The following is a 16,987-nucleotide window of genomic DNA, read 5'->3' as shown; positions in this document are numbered from 1 at the left end:
GTTGTAAAGTGTATATCCATATCCTTGATGTGAAGATAACTAAATTGAAACCCTCTACTATGAAGGGTATTCTTGTTGGTTAAGATGATTCTTCCAAGGCTTACAGATCCTGCATTCCATCACAATAAAACACAATAGTGCATTGAAATTCCATTGAGAAGACAAGAATGTGCAAGAAATGTACACTTTATGCACCTACTAATGATGACTTTTCAAGCAATGGGCATAGATCAAGAAGAGTTCTTGATCTAATCTATTCATATGCACGATTACCTATGTCATCAAATTTTTTAATAGGAAACATCTATTATGTTTCATTTATTGTTGACTCTTCTATAAAAACCTAGATTAATTTCATGAAGACTAAGGATGAAGTCTCAGATGGGTAAGAAGATGAAAATGTTTAGATCTTACAATGAAGGAGAGTACACCTACAATGAGTTTGGTTCTTTTTGTCAAGAAGGGATGGAGGTAGTTCAGATTACATGGTAACCCACAAAAAAATTCAGCTACAAAATGGAAGAACAAGGCCATCATATAGACAAAACCAAGGCTCTACTTCATATTGTAAATATACCCATCTATCTTTGGGAAAAGGCTTGTAAAACCGTTTTCTACATTCTAAATATGTGTCCTCATAGGGATTCAAGGATGAAACCCCAAATGAAGCTTCATTTGTGAGAAACCATCGATATCACAATTTCATGTTTTTGGTTGTAAATTGTATATCCATATCCTTGATGTGAAGATAACTAAATTGAAACCCTTTACTATGAAGGGTATTCTTGTTGGTTAAGATGAGTCTTCCAAGGCTTACAGAGTCTGCATTCCATCACAATAAAACACAATAATGCATTGAAATTCCATTGAGCAGACAAGAATGTGCAAGGAATGTACACTTTGTGCGCTTGATAATGATGACTTTTCAAGCAATGGGCATAGATCAAGAAGGGTTCTTGATCTAATCTATTCATATATGTGAGGACCTATGCCATCAAATTTTTTAATAGGAAACATCTATTATGTTTCATTTCTTGATGGCTCTTCTATAGAAACCTAGATTAATTTCATGAAGACTAAGGATGAAGTCTCAGATGGGTAAGAAGATGAAAATGTTTAGATCTTGCAATGAAGGAGAGTACACCTACAATGAGTTTGGTACTTTTTGTCAAGAAGGGATGGAGGTAGTTTAGATTACATTGTAACCTACAACAAAGTTGGGCTACAAAGTGGAAGAACAGACAAAACTAGGGCTCTAATTCATATTGTAAATCTACCCATTTATATTTGGGAAAAGGCTTGTAATACCGGTGTCTACATTCTAAAAATGTGTCCTCACAGGGATTGAAGGATGAAACCCCAAAGGAAGCTTCATTTGTGAGAAACCATCGATGTCACAATTTCATGTTTTTGGTTGTAAAGTGTATATCCATATCCTTGATGTGAAGATAGCTAAATTGAAACCTTCTCCTATGAAGGGTATTCTTGTTGGTTAAGATGAGTCTTCCGAGGCTTACAGAGTCTGCATTCAATCACAATAAAACACAATAGTGCATTGAAATGCCAATTTTGATGAGGATGTATGGTCCTTGTCTTAGGAGCCGCAAGAAAATGTAGAGCAAGATAAGCTTGTTTTCCCATTAATGTTGATCCACAAAATAAAACATTTCAGATTCAAATCAACAATATTCCAAAGATTGAATCAATTCCTTTTTACCTTCCATTGCAAAGGAGCATAAGTGGCAAACATTGAAGGAGGCAAGTGAGCAAGTTGAAGATCAAAAAAATCCTTTTCAACTATGTCACCCTCTTAAGAAGTTTCCCAACTATTTTGCATTGATTTTTGTCAAGTGATTTATATGACTAAATCTTAGTATCTTCAATTATCAATTCACAGTTCGTAAACTTGTGAAATGCAAACATACATATAGAATTAAATCATTTGTAATATTTATCTACTTTAATTAAACACACTTGCATAAAGGAAATGCTCTAGAATAAAGTCAAAAACTAACTAATCCACTCTTGGTGATGATCATGTACTTAAGCACCAATCATGTTATTGGGAACCTGTTGTCACCAAGTTATCTCTTTGCATATCTAGAAGTTTCCATCTTTCCATAAATCGTCAATTTGTTGTTGGTAAGTTAGGATAAAAATTGAATAACATTGCAAAAAAATGGACACCACGCATGTATCAATTAAATCAAATTGCATGAATGAAATACCACCATGTTCTCATGGAGTGAGTTCCTTCTAAGAATTTATGGTAGCAAACTTAAATTATAACATCATAAACTTAAATTAAAGCATGCTACTTATAAAACTAGAAAATAACAATCTATGTGACAAGAAATATCAAGAAGTTTTATTCAGTGCATTATAAGTTGAACATATGCTCCGAGAATTCTCCCCTTCGTAATGGATAATGCACTATTACTTATATAAAAACTAAGATAACCAGTAATATATTCAGATCCACCAATCTTTCCTAGATCCACAACTTTCTCGTGTGGTTACAACCACTTACCAATAATTAGCAAATCAACAATATCTCCAAAAATCTCCAAGATATTTGATAACAAATATCATCCAAAGCTTCAAGATTGTTTCCATATGATCATCCCAAATCCTCATCAAACCTTTAATGGTTGAAAACAAAATTTGAATATAAAGCTAAGTGATAAAAATTTGCATTATTGGAGACTCCAAATATACCTGTACTCATCACCAAACTAACCCAACTCTTAAAGATAAGGGAAAGCATATTGTTTTTTTTAAATTTTATCATAAATTCACTTAAAATACTAAAATAAATAGATTGGGACATATGGAGCCTAATATCACATATAAACAATAAATTGGTCTTAATACAAGGTTACAGACAAGCAAAATGATTCAAAGTGAAGGAAAATGTTGGAAAAAGGATGTGAAATAATGGTAATTTTCATGACTTGACAATGCCTTCCAATATTGATGGAACACATTCCAATTTTCAGGAGGCTAATTCAAAGAAAGTGTCGTGAGGTGCCATATGAAGGAATGTCACTCCATTTTGTAGAACAATGATTGAAAAATTGTGCCAAGACCAAAATCTAAGTGATTGTACAAGGTGAAGCATGCAATAGACAAGAATGTAAAGAAGTATAAGGCCAAATTCATTGCACAATGGTTCACCTTGAGAGGGGGAGTTGACCATGACAAGACCTTTGCTTCAGTTGCAAAATAAATTTATATAAAGGTAATTATGTCTCTTGTATCTTATTTCAATGAATCTTTATATCAAAGGAAAGTAAAGACGATGTTTTCTTATGACAAAATAGAGAAGTGTTTATCAACATAGGTAGGATACCCATGTATACATGTTGAAGAAGGCCCTATTCACGTTGAAGCAAGAACCACATGCTAGGTACTTGTGAATTGATGAGTGCTTGTTCTATTTGTACTTCACCAAAACTATCACAAATCCTGACCTTTACTCTTTATTTCATAACTTGGATTTGTTAGTTTTGATCATGTATGCGGCTACCTTTATCCTTGCAAGGAGAAATGAGAAGCTCATAGCATTGTTCAAGTAGGAGTTGGCATTTGAGTTTGATGCAAAGAACATCAACCTTATGCACTACCTTTTAGGTGTTGAGGCATCACAAGGTATAGGGGAAGTCTATAGTAGGGTTTTTCAAGAGATTTCAAATGATTGATTATAAGCCCATGGTTCCAACTTTGGAGTTTATTGTGGATTCCAAGTCATAATTGCTGGTCCCTTTAGTGTAAAAGTAGTGGATAGGTTCCCTAATGTATTTGGTGAATACCCTAACTTGATATTTTCTTTGCAACAAATATGTTAACCCAATTCATGGTTGACCTAGGGCAAATTTACTACACCTTTGCAAAGTATGTGATCTAATACTTGGAAGGGCACAAGTTGTTATGGATTAAGGTACATTGAGGATAGAGAGTTGATGTTGCATGGTTTTGTGGATTCAAATTGTGTAGGGGGCACTAGCGCTAGGAAGAGAATTTCAAGGCATTGTTTTAGGTTTGGTGTCATGTATGATATAGTAGTTTAATAGGAAGCAAGAGGCAATGACATTGAGTTCAACAAGCACAAAGTATGTGGTAATTTAATTTCCAAATTACAAAGCTATATGGCTTCATAAGTTTATTATAGAAGTGAAAAATTAGGTGTTGTAGTCAACAACTATGTCTTATCAAAATTAAAGTTGTGTTAGGGCCTTTGTGAACCCAATGTTCCACAATTGCTCCAAGCATCCTCAAAGATATAATTTAGAAGGGAGTAGTTGTTCTTGAGAACGTTCCGTGAAATTCACAAGTGGTAGAAATTTTGACTAAGCTCTTGGCAAAGGACAGACAAGACTTGGTAGATAATACTTTTCTCAAAGAGGGAGTGCTAAACTTTTTATCTTCTTTTCTATATAGTTGGTTCTCTTTCTTCATGGCACAACAATGATTATGGACTCATACCTAGATATGCGTGCATAAAATTGAAGGGAGATCAAGCTACATGCAACATTAGTCTACTTTAGGAGAAATGCCAGTGTTATATCAACAAGTTGGTGGAGGGTGTGTACATGCCTACAACATACATGCACCAACATTAGTTAAATTCTTGTTTTAGATTTTTGAGAAGGCACAATTTTGTAGGAACATAGGGTAAATTATATTATGTATATTGCATGATGAGGTTGATCTATTATAGAAGAGGGACAAATCCCAAGGAGGCCATACATCGGTTTCTCTTCAATCCAAAGGCTTGATCAATGCAAGTTGTGGCTTAGTCCAATGTGGAGCACTATTCTTAGCAATGTTATCCATGCATGAGGGCACACTAATCTAGGACATTTGGGTTCATTGGGTGTCTATATGCAATGTATCTTCCACTAATATGGTTAGCATAATTAGGTGTTGTACTATAGCAAAGTAATTTTCTTCTTTCAATGAAGTCAAATGTCATATTGAGAGCTCCATATCTCATGTTTGATGTTAATATTTCTAGCAATATGTGTTTGTGGATTGACATATTCAGAGGTTGCAAGTTTGATAAGAGCTTTCATGTTTTAGCTACCCAATGTTTAGGTGAATTCTCTGAGTGAAGAACTTGCTTACAAAGGTCTGAAATTAGCAATGCATAACTATATGAATCCCCATAGGTCTCACAGATGGCCAATAAGTTTGCCTTGCAAGCAAAGAGTCAAAACTCATAATCAAGTTATAACTTGGTTCAACAATAGAGCTGAAGAGAGTTTGTCTTCGTGTAATTAGACAACTCAATGATTTTTAACTATGCTTGCAAGTAGGTCAACTATGGCTATTTCAAAGCTAGGTAGACATGACAACCATCAAGGGGGCTCATTTGATGTGTATATGAGGAGACTTTGACATAGAATATTAATAAGTAGGTCTTGGACCGCTAGCCACTTTGAAAATTACCAACAAAGGCATCAGAGCATAACTTGGGGCACTATATAATCCACACTTCAAGTGCATACAAAATGAGAATTTATGTAACAAAAGTAGAAAACAACATTTTAGAATATAGAATCAACAAAATACCTCTGGATTTTGACTCATAAAATAATTGTAATAAAAGTCTAAAAAGTCCCTATAACATCAATGAAAATATTACTCAATATTATACATTATGATAATACAATATGCATAACAAATAACTCGAAATGCTCAGGAGAAACAGCTTAGCACAATTCCAATTACTTTTATATATAGAAAACATGTCAATCACAAACAACCATAAACAACCATGAACCGACAACAAGAAACTTCACATATATTAATTAAAAATGAAGAAATGTACATTGTCCATTAAGAACGAAACAAACCTATTAAAAAAAATATATCCGGCAATAAATTACAATAGATAACCTGTGCACAAATATAAAATTTGTAATGAAACAAACTAAAAAGATAAAGAGATTATTTTTAGAAGAATTACATGGTCATAAAATTTGCAATGAAATAAACTAAAAAGATATTGAGGTTACTTTTATGAGAATTACATGGTCTTATACCTCCTTGCATATGGTCTAATATAGAACCTAGAAGTCCACAAATTAAGTGGAACCCCATTTACCAGAGATTAACCCAAATACTATATATTCACCAAATCAGGCTACATAAACACTAAAAATTAAATACCGAGAAAAGCCAATGACTTGAGTATGGCTATAATCAAGAGAAACTTCAACATAGATTTATCTGAAAACCACACCAAGACAAGGCAGAAACCTGCCCTTCCATACACGAACAAAGGTTCATTTCTCTGCTAGTAGAAAAGATGCATAGCATTACCTGAATCCGTGAGCCAACTTCAAGCGTCAATAGCCACAAAGGACTAAAGCGCTGACTTCACTCTATTTTAGAGATAGTTTATTTCAAAACTACTAACCTATAAAATCAGATGGAATGAGCTTCATGCTAATCTTCTATCATTCATTCCTGCATAATGCTTTGAAGCATCATTGGTCTCAGGAATGTATTTGACAATTCAATATTTGATGCACTGTTTTATTCGAGGGAAGCGAGCTCTATTCTGGCTCTTGCTTGTTATTCCAGATAAAGCAGCCTTCAACAGGATGAATCATCTGCTTTAGCATCCAACATGAATTTTTTTATAGGTATTGACTGGCCAGCTTTCCTTCCTTCACAATGTAATTCTGCGAAGGGAAATCTTCTCCCTTGAAGTATCTGTCTAGCATATCCTTCGTTCCAGCTGCATACCTTATCTGAAGTACAGATTTTATGAACAATTAGTTAGAAAACTCTCAAGAATATCTCTGTATTTTTTATGATCCTTATTTTCTGCTTCCAAAGATGACAAAAATGATAAATTAATGACAGCATTAAAGCTTTGTGCAATGGAGCATGATGCAATATAATTGAATTTTTGAATTATTTATGAGGTACGTTTGTCAATCAAAGTAATTTCTAGAAACAAAGGGGTGAAATTGGATGAAATCAGACACCTGGGCATCTATTGTAGTCCCAGAGATATGGGGAGTCATGGCATGGTTTGGCATGGAGCGCCATGGATGATCTTTTGGAGCAGGTTGAGGAAACCAAACATCTCCACTGTAACCTGCATTGCAGAAAGTCCCAAGAGTTAGCAATGTACCTGTTTCCATCACTGCAATTTGCAGTTAGCAACGTACTTGTTTTGATCACTGCAATTGGCAAACTAACTTGTTCTAACAAACAGGGGCATAGTTTAGAAATTTAAAACACAGAAAATCGATTCATTGTCGTTTAATTGCCTCCGAGAATGACAAAAGGACTGCCAAAGCACAAAAATACAGTTACATTGTTTTATTAGCAAAGTATCATGCTTTTTCTGAATCTGAGAGAAATATTTGATGATGGGACTTCTATGTCCATTATTGACACTGGGAAGGCAATATGAACAGGAGTTGAATAAATGTAACTGACCTCCAATTTGTCCACTTGCAGAAGCATCAGCAACTGCTTGAGCATCCATGATGGCCCCTCGAGCATTGTTCACAATCAATACACCCTTCTTCATCTTGCTGATTTTCTCCTTGTTAAACATTCCCCTATTGTAACCAAAAGGGCAAGAGAAACAATAATTAGGTTTCTGTTCACAAGTTGTATAAAATATAGGTTCTATTGAGATTGCATTCTCTCTGACTGAATAATGGGAGAGATTATTTATGAAATTGTGATAACGCACCTAGTTTTGTCAGAAAGAGGCATATTAATGACAACTACATCACATTTAGGTAGCATTTCGTCAAGATTTGTCTCCAATGTTGCTCCAGTTTCCTTTTCCAATTCGGGTCCAATAGAAAGACGGTCGTGGTAAAGAAGCTTACAATTGAAAGGCTGTACAAAGAAACCACAAAGGAACGCAATTCAACATGTAATGTTTATTATTAGATTGAAATTTTGAAACAAACAGCACGCATAATAATTATCACTGATTTTTTAGAAGTTTGCAACATGAAGTACGTCCTAAGAATACCTTCAAACGCTTAAGTAGTTCTTTGCCAATACGCCCTGCACCAATAGTACCAATAGTTTTCCCTTCTAGATCATATGACCTGTAAGAAATTGCTGCCACTTTCCAATCACCCTCGACAATTTGCTTATATCCAGGCACAAAGTTTCGCATCAATATGAGAATGCGCATTAGCTCATCTTCTGCCACGGACACCACATTACTTCCTGTAAAAATTGTTGAAGAAGCCCTCAGTTAAATTATGAAGAATCATTGCAGAAACTTGTTCATACTAAAATGCCCATAGCGTGAACTTGGTCAACAGGGCAGTGACAAGCGATATAATTTCAGAAATAGTACCTGTAACTTCTGCAACAGTCACACCAGCGGCTGCTGCAGCATTTAGATCAATGTGATCAGAACCAATACCAGCTGTCAAAAGAAGCTTTAAGTTCTTTGCCTTCTTGATCCTCTCTGCTGTCACATAGGCTGGGTGGAAAGGCGTAGAAATCAAAACATGCGCATCAGGTATGTGCTTTTCAAGTTCTGCAAAGGAAATTAATTGTGTAAGTTTAGTCCACAGTGGGTTACAATTCTCAAGTGTAGAAGCAATACATTTTGACGATCCATGCTAGCAAGTAGGAAAGGGAAGGCATACAAGAAAATTAATCGATTGGATTGTGGAAACAACCACCCAACTTCACTTGTGAATAACCAGAAGTCATTTATGACTTTGACAAGATATTCTGTATATCTCACTTCTTGAGGCAGCGCATACCATCTACATTGATTATTCAGGAAATGGGGAACAAAAGGAAGAGGACATAAACTATTCACTCATATCAATAACAGATAACATGATTTTATATCCCAAGGGTTGGCTCTTCTGTGAAATTTCACAGGAGAAAATCTCATTAAATACCTTGGGGTTACCAGCTGGTATTTCAGCTAGCGGTTACTACCCCCGTCCATCCAGAAAAACTGGGGAAGAGGGAGGAAATCTGCAGGGGGTTAGCAAGATGCCAGTACCCTCCCTTGGAACGCCTAAAATGTGGAAGTGAGGGGCAATATTTCTCCGGACCCAAAAAAGAAAGATGACTTCATGTGATGTGGAGTTCAAGTATGATGTTACTACCATGTAATTATACCTCCCAAGTCAAAGACATATCAGTTGAGTTAGAAGGCCGTCTCAGGTTTCTAGGGGAACTGTTTTTCATAAATTTTCAAGAAGATTCTACAATACAAGAATCAGCAAGGGCATTTATAGATGGTGCCCTGTCCAATCAAAGAAACTCTACCAAGCAAAACCCTGCTGATACACATTTAGCATTAGCTCTAAATCTTATTCTGTGCTTTTGATGGCTAGTAACTATAGTTAGACAAATGAGACCTGCTAACAATTAGACCACAGTTTATTCATTTATTAAGTCTGGTGTACATAGCTTGATGAGTGTGTCCTAGCACTCTAGTGTTAGCAGATAGAATAAAAAAATCGCAATTCCAAATCAGTTATCATGATTTCAAGTTTCACGGGGCCAATTCGACAGCACAGTACATGTAGCCTAGTAGGGAATTTAAATTCCATGTTATCACTTCACCAACACAGAGAACATATAGCCTAGTGGTATACATGGATACAGAAAGAAACAGGGCATTTGGGCTTCTAACAGTTTAAAGAGGTGGAGTTTAGCACAGCTCCCTTCAAGCGTTAGCAGATGCATAATCAAGGAAAATTCGGGGAGGCGGAAGCCCCAAGTTTTGGACAAGGAGAGGGAAAAAATTCAGAACAAAATTGGAGAGTAAAAAAGATAAAGATATACACATATTTTGACGAAAATATATAAGCATTGGTCAGTGCCCTGGGTGCGACAACATGACCTCCCTTCAGTCTGTTTCACAGAAATTAATCACCCAGTAGAGAAGCAATGAACCCAGCAGAGGTAAAAATAACCTAAATTGGGCTGCATGAGGGTTTTTATAGGCCTTATTAGACAAGTTTGATTCAGTCAACTAAGTCATACTCATACTCAGAGGTCAAACTCTGTCAAACTCTGTCAACAAACAAGTTTGACTTGGACAAGTTGAAAAATCAAACTCTGTCAACAACCAAGTTTGACTCAGACAAGTTGGAAAAACACATTTGCCTGACGACTCATTTCAAACTTGGCTAATGGCGGGTTCAAGCCACAATCCTGGCAACACTGGAAACTTTCCCTTCTATGTTCTGAAACTACAGATAATTTTAAGTTATCCCCTGCGCAACTTCTATGCATATGATCATGTTAAATTAAGAACTTCAAAAAGACACATTAATTTTATTTTGCAGGAGTACTAACTACATAACAAAGGAAATCACTGCATGACCCAACTTACCACAGTCAGGACCTTCCTTGTCATCTGTCACAATGTACTGGTGACCATTAGATTCCAGCCATTCTCGTATGCCCAAAGCATTCTCAACACACCCAAGAAAGTTTGGATTCAGCGAAGCATATTCATTGGCTTTATAAAAGACTCCAACAATTTTATTACTTCCTGCAGGTGCCTGAAACATAAGACCATATAAATTAGAAAAATAGGAAGCAGAGAAGAAAATACAATCTTGTTAATGAGAGTGATAATTGAAACTTGATACTGCTCCGGGTTTCCAAAATGTTCAAATCCACAGATGGTGTTATTGAAGGGTTTTATGCAAGAGCTTCTAACATTACGGCACATAGATCAGAATAAATGTAAACAAAACCGTCCTGCACATGATTCATATGATATAACCCTTCGATCACCAATTGGATTCACCATTGAGGAGAGTCCGAACACTATTCTTTTACAAAAGCATAAAAGTAGATCAATGATCATCATACCGTCAATATATTTGCTGCAAGTCTGGACTCCAAATTGGGTAACCCTCATATGGAGTTTGGATTCTCTGCAAAAGCAGAGTAGGTATAACCAACCCTTCTAACTCAGGTCAGTACCTTACTTACAACTCCCTGTTCAACTCGTTTGTAACTCACTCAACCATTAGGAAAATAGGAAACAAAAAGGAAAATGCAATCATGTTAACGATAGTGATAACTGAAACTTGATACTGCTCCTGGTTCCCCAAATGTGCAAAATCCACTAATGATGTTATTGAAGAGTCTTTATGCACGAGCTTCTAACATTACGGCACATAGATCAGAAGTTAGAACAAATGAAAACAAAATCATCCTGCACATCATTCATTGATGTAACCCTTCGATCACCAATTGGATTCACCATTGAGGGGAGTCAGAACACTAGCCTTTTACAAAAGCATAAAAGTAGATCAAAGATCACGATACTGTCAGTATATTTGATGCAAGTCTGGACTCCAAATTGGGTAATCCTCATATGGAGTTTGGATTCTCTGCAAAAGCAGAGTAGATATAACCAACCCTACTAACTCAGGTAAGTACCTTACTTACCTGAGCCAACTCTTCCTCTCTTTTGACCTTCCTGTTCAACTCGTTTTTGCAACTCACTCACCCATTAGGCAGGGTTCCTTGAACCTGGACTCTGGAGCTAGAAGAGTGAGCAATGGAGGTCAAAACTACTGAAAAGGACCAACATTTCACTATGCTCCAGTAAACCAGCCCTTTTACCTGAGGTAAGTACCCTACTTGAGAGAGCATACAAGGTTGGAAAAATCAGATCCCATGACTTCGCATAATATAAAGCCATATGGCCCAAAGATTTAGCAGCTAGCTCAATAATGTTTACTGGACATTTGGCTTATTCCATACCGGCAGGTGCCCAGTTTGAATTCCACCATAGTGAGGCACATTAGTATTTTCCATCTGGTTTATGAGGGATGCCATCCACAAATATCAAGAAACGTCCCTTAAGTTTCCTATGTGATTTTCCTTGAAAAAAATATAAAATAAAGCTAGAAAATTTGCAATTGGATATATTTTCCTTGGAAAGCAGTTCCTAAGCAGAAGCACATGAAAAAATGTCATAGAAATCAAAGCAGAAGAAAATAAACATCCATTCATAGCTTCTTACATTCTCCATTCCAATTGGGTCATAAGGGTTCATCACTCCAAGAAAAATCAATGATGTTCTGCATTACATAATTGAGGCATTCAACTTATATCAATATAGAATGAATGAATTTTTTACAGAGGATGACTTTTTTCCGAACTAGCAAAGCTCAAGGCTGAAATAAAACGTTTCATGCTTATTGAGCATCGGGAGGTCCACAACAACCACTTACGGTTTTCTGATCATCATGGTCTGGTTGCTTACGATATACTAATAACGTTTACAGTGACCCTTGGCCCTGTTGAAATCACCTTTCTTGAAAGGATCCAATAAAGCCGCTCAAAAGGTGTATCAATGGCAAAAAAACTCATTAATATGCCTCTGAGAACACAAGATAAAGGCCTTTTGCAGAAAAATATCAAGATCAGGAAAAATCAAATCAAAATACAATATGCCTCTGAGAGCTCGAGATAAAGGCCCTTTGCAGAAACACATCAAGATCAGGAAAAATAAAATCTAACACAAAAAAGAAAATTATTATCTTGACATTAATAGGATACTTTCTGAGAGCACAAGATAGGAGATAAAGGCCCTTTGCAGAAACATATCAAGATAGGGAAAAATAAAATCAAAACACAATATGCCTTTGTGAGCCCAAGATAGAGGGCCTTTGCAGAAACATATCAACATCTGGAAAATAAAATCTAACACAAAAGAGAATTATTATCATGATATTAAAAGGATAAAGTATCCTATTAATGTCATAACCAGTTTGGTTTGTGGGAGATGACATGTCCTTTTGAAAATTATATATTATCATGATATTAAAAGGACAAAGTATCTTATTAATGTCACAGCTAGTTTGGTTTGTGGGAGATGATGCAGAAACATATCAACATCGGGAAAATAAAATCTACCCCAAAAGAGAATTATTATCATGATATTAAAAGGATAGAGTATCTCATTAATGTCATAACCAGTTTGGTCTAAAATCTAACACAAAAGAGAATTATTATCATGATATTAAAAGGATAGAGTATCTCATTAATGTCATAACCAGTTTGGTCTATGGGAGATGATATGTCCGTTTGAAAATTATATATTATCGTGATATTAAAAGGATAGAGTATCTTATTAATGTCACAGCCAGTTTGGTTTGTGGGAGATGATATGTCCTCTTGATGATGGAGGAAAACCAAGTTCCTGGGCTCAAAACCTTCCCTCTCTCACAGACAAAGGCTCTACACTCGCCAGGGTTTGAACCAAATACATGCATGCAATGTGAAACCCTGATCATAGACAGATAGATCTCCCCTCTCTCACAGACAAAGGCTCTACACCCGCCAGGGTTTGAACCATATATATGCATGCAATGTGAAGCCCTGATCATAGACTGATAGATCTTCCAACTGAGTTGGGTATATGCAGAAAAGGTAAGAAAATAAATGAAAGTATCATGATGACAATACTAATTCCATTAGAATGGGGTTCATTATCTCAATAACAAATCAGAGAAAAGCCTTTTAAATAATACCACAAGTAAGAAAAATTGGGAAAAAAAAGTAGGAAAAATCTGCATTCCTGCAGCAGTGAATCATCAAACGCACTTATACTTCTATCTCAGACCTTCATACATGGCAAGCATCAACTTACCCATCTTCACATAAAACCCAACTTCAGTCCCAAAAAAAGAGAGGGTGATCATCACTTACATGCAATTCTCTGACAGACGATGCGATAGAAGAGACTGGGGAGCAGATTGGCCTTCTACTCGCAGCTCGAAATGCAGATATAACAGCTCTCCTGCTCGCCATGACTAGAAACACCAACTAGAACAAAGAAGAGAAATCTAGCTCAGAAGAAGGTCAGCCAGTGTGGTAGCAATGGCTAATGGATAACGAATTTGGCCCCAGGGGTTGGTTTAAATATGTAATTTCTAGTTTCAATTGAATTTGCGAGTCTCGAGATGATGAGACGTATAGGACATCATCAGCATTAGTTAGATTATGGATTTCTTTTACATTACATTACAGATCCTGATGATCCCGTAAGACAATCTTACAAGAATACAGATTTTTTATTATTTTACGGACATAATCCCCAGAATTACAACTACTACAGACACATTTTCATTCGACATTTAAAATATGGTCACTTGTTCCTAATTCACTGAATTTTATGGTTGATGATTTAATTTTAAAGTCGTAGTTTAATCAAACACTATAGAACTTCTTTATTTACCATTGCTTTTCGCAATTAGTAGAAGTTTAATTAGTATTTTGATTATTTTATTTTGAAAGGTTTTTATTTAGCATTGCTTTTCGCAAGTAGTAGAAGTTTAATTAGTATTTTAATTATTTTATTTTGAAAGGTTTTTTTTAATATTTTTTTGTTAAATTTATTTTAAATTCAGTAAGAATCCATTAGAATTATAAGTTTGATATTTAAATTTTTTCTCAATGAATTTTTAAAATATTAAATTTATTTATATATTTAAATGTAAATTTTAAATAATAAAAAAAAAGAAGATTTAATTAAAAATTATTTTACTAGATTCTAATAAAAAATTTCAAAACGTAAAATACTTAACCAAAACATTATTCAAACTTGTAATTTTAAAAATATATATTTTAATTAATTAAAATCCACTTACATACTTTAAATTGAATAAAATAATAAATACATCAATATAATAAATTGGATTCCTCTTAAGTACATTAAAATAAGAAATAATATCCACGAGGTTTTAGATAAACAGTGATTGGGTGCTTTGTTAAGGCACTCCTTGATGTGAAGTTACGGGTTCATAGTCATGACAAGATGGAGAATAAATAGAGTGTGATACAAAGAAACTTAATTCATGGAGAATAAGGAGAGTGTGATACAGAGAAACTCAATTCATTGAGAATAAGGAGTGTACCAAACTTACAAAAAAATAAAAGTAAAATACATAAATACATAAATAATGAGAAATACTTTCGATAGAAATCACATCACGAATATTTGGTTGACTCGTTTTGAACCATCTAATGTGGTTCATCGTCATGACAATATGGAGAATAAGGAGAGTGTGATACAGAGAAACTTAATTCATGGGGAATAAAGAAAGTGTACCAAACTTACAAAAAAAATTAAAATAATAAATACATAAATAATGAGAAATACTTTCTATAGAAATCACATCATGAATATTTTGGTTCACTAGTTTTGAACCATGTAGTGCGGTTTATTCTCATGAAGAAATGGAGAATAAAGAGAATGTGATATAACTGTTAATAAATTTGATTTTAAATATTTCATTAAGCCATTATAATAATATATTTGATAAGAACATATCAAGAATTGAATTTAAATTATTAAATATAAAATACTTTTTGCTACATAATTATTATATAATATTTATTTATATAAAACTAAATTTTATTTTAAAATATATCTTTTTAATAATAATTTAGAAGCTATTACATAAATATTTTTTTAATAAATTGAAATACATAAATTAAATTAATAATAATTTAATAAATGAATAATAGATACATGTCTTTCACATTAATCACAATGATGTGATTAATCCGAAAGACATGTATCTATTATTCATTTATTAAATTATTATTATTAATTTAAGTTATGTATTGTAATTTATTAAAAAAATATTTATGTAATATCTTCTAAATTATTATTAAAAAGATATAATAGAATAATAGATTATTATTAAATTATTATTATTCATTTATTTTTAATAAATGAATAATAGATACATGTCTTTCGGATTAATCACATCATTGTGATTAATCTGAAAGACATTTATCTACAATATGGATCACAAAAGTCTCAAATCTAAAATGAATAATAATTGTATTTTCGTCTATGTGATGTAGAATAGATGGTGATGGGGTGCATTGTTAAGTCACTCTGTAATGTGAAGGTCACCCATTCGAAACTTCATGGGCAAAAATCCAACCATGTTAAGGGTTGGTGTGGCCCAGGGTGGGTGCGATCCTCAGGTGATTTTGACAGCTTAGATGCCCCTAGATCACAGTTTCCCAAGCCACATGTAATCCCTGGAGGACTCAGACAATTTGACAAACAAACAAAAATGATAATTGGATTTTCTTTGGAAGTTGATAAAGATGTTTGAATGGTTAAACTTGTCATTATCACAGAGTTTCACTAGAAAGTGACACTACATGAGTCTAAGCATTCATATGACTAGAAGTCAATTTTGTTGACCAATTATAAAAATAATCGTTCATGTGACTAGAAACGAATGTCATTGACCAATCATAAAATTAACTGTTCATATGACAAAAGCCAATTGTGTAGCCCTAAGGGTTAGTTCAATTGGTTGAGGTCCCATTGCTAAAGCATCTTGCCATTGGGAGGTCACAAGTTCAATTCTCCTCAATTCCCTTAGGGTTAGGCTTGGATTAGTTTGGTTGGGAGGTGTGGTCCCTTTGGGTGGACCTACCCTGATTTTTCGTGGGAAATTTTTAACTTCTATATATTACCAGCCTAGATCCATTTTAACTCTGGATCTACCAAGCATGAAGAAAGATCAAATCCCTTGATGTGCAAACCTCTTTTAGAGAGAAAAAAGATTTGATCCCTCTAGGCACTTGGCAGATCTATAGTTAATACTAAGCACTTGGTACCTCTAGGCACTCTAGGCACTTGGTAGATCCATAATTAATACTAAGCAATTGGTCCCTCGGGCACTTAGAAGATTCGTAGTTAATATGGACCTAAGCTAATTTAATTATTAAAAATAATTATAATGATATATATATATATATATATATATATTATTGTTAAGGTCAGTGGATCTTTCTTTTTCATTATAAAATATGCAAGCAAGTTACAACCACTTAGCCTAGTTAGGTGGTCTCAACCTGCCTGGTGGGAAACCAAGTCTATTGATAACCTAACCACATTATAAGTCATCCAACAACAAAAAATACTTACTCTATTTATCCAAGCTATATAAACTTGATT

At 34.4% G+C, this 16,987-nt stretch overlaps 1 protein-coding gene across 1 annotated transcript; it reads right to left on the bottom strand.

Annotated features, from left to right (window-relative positions):
- Positions 1 to 6,115: 6,115 nt before the first annotated feature.
- Positions 6,116 to 14,067, bottom strand: LOC149182601 (formate dehydrogenase, chloroplastic/mitochondrial-like). Its single transcript, XM_089416896.1, has 8 exons — positions 13,708 to 14,067; positions 10,364 to 10,535; positions 8,351 to 8,536; positions 8,015 to 8,217; positions 7,724 to 7,875; positions 7,462 to 7,586; positions 7,002 to 7,114; positions 6,116 to 6,761 (listed from the first exon to the last, which is right to left on the bottom strand). The coding sequence occupies exons 1-8, from the start codon at positions 13,807 to 13,809 to the stop codon at positions 6,648 to 6,650; spliced, it is 1,167 nt and encodes a 388-aa protein (XP_089273022.1). The 5' UTR covers positions 13,810 to 14,067; the 3' UTR covers positions 6,116 to 6,647.
- Between the last annotated feature and the right edge of the window lie 2,920 nt (positions 14,068 to 16,987).

The sequence above is a fragment of the Pinus tabuliformis genome, chromosome 3_2 (genome assembly GCF_031772625.1).
Source record: "Pinus tabuliformis cultivar Carrire ecotype Pingquan chromosome 3_2, CPIR1, whole genome shotgun sequence".
NCBI classification, from domain to species: domain Eukaryota; kingdom Viridiplantae; phylum Streptophyta; class Pinopsida; order Pinales; family Pinaceae; genus Pinus; species Pinus tabuliformis.
The sequence above is the reverse complement of the archived record's forward strand: the minus strand, read 5'-3'. Positions and strand labels throughout refer to the sequence as shown.

Coding starts and splice junctions, on each gene's coding strand:
- LOC149182601 (XM_089416896.1), bottom strand. CDS start 13,809: ATGGCGAGCAGGAGAGCTGTTATATCTGCATTTCGAGCTGCGAGTAGA. Junction 8,218..8,350: donor GACTGTTGCAGAAGTTACAG/GTACTATTTCTG, acceptor CAATTTTTACAG/GAAGTAATGTGGTGTCCGTG. Junction 7,876..8,014: donor AACTACTTAAGCGTTTGAAG/GTATTCTTAGGA, acceptor TTCTTTGTACAG/CCTTTCAATTGTAAGCTTCT.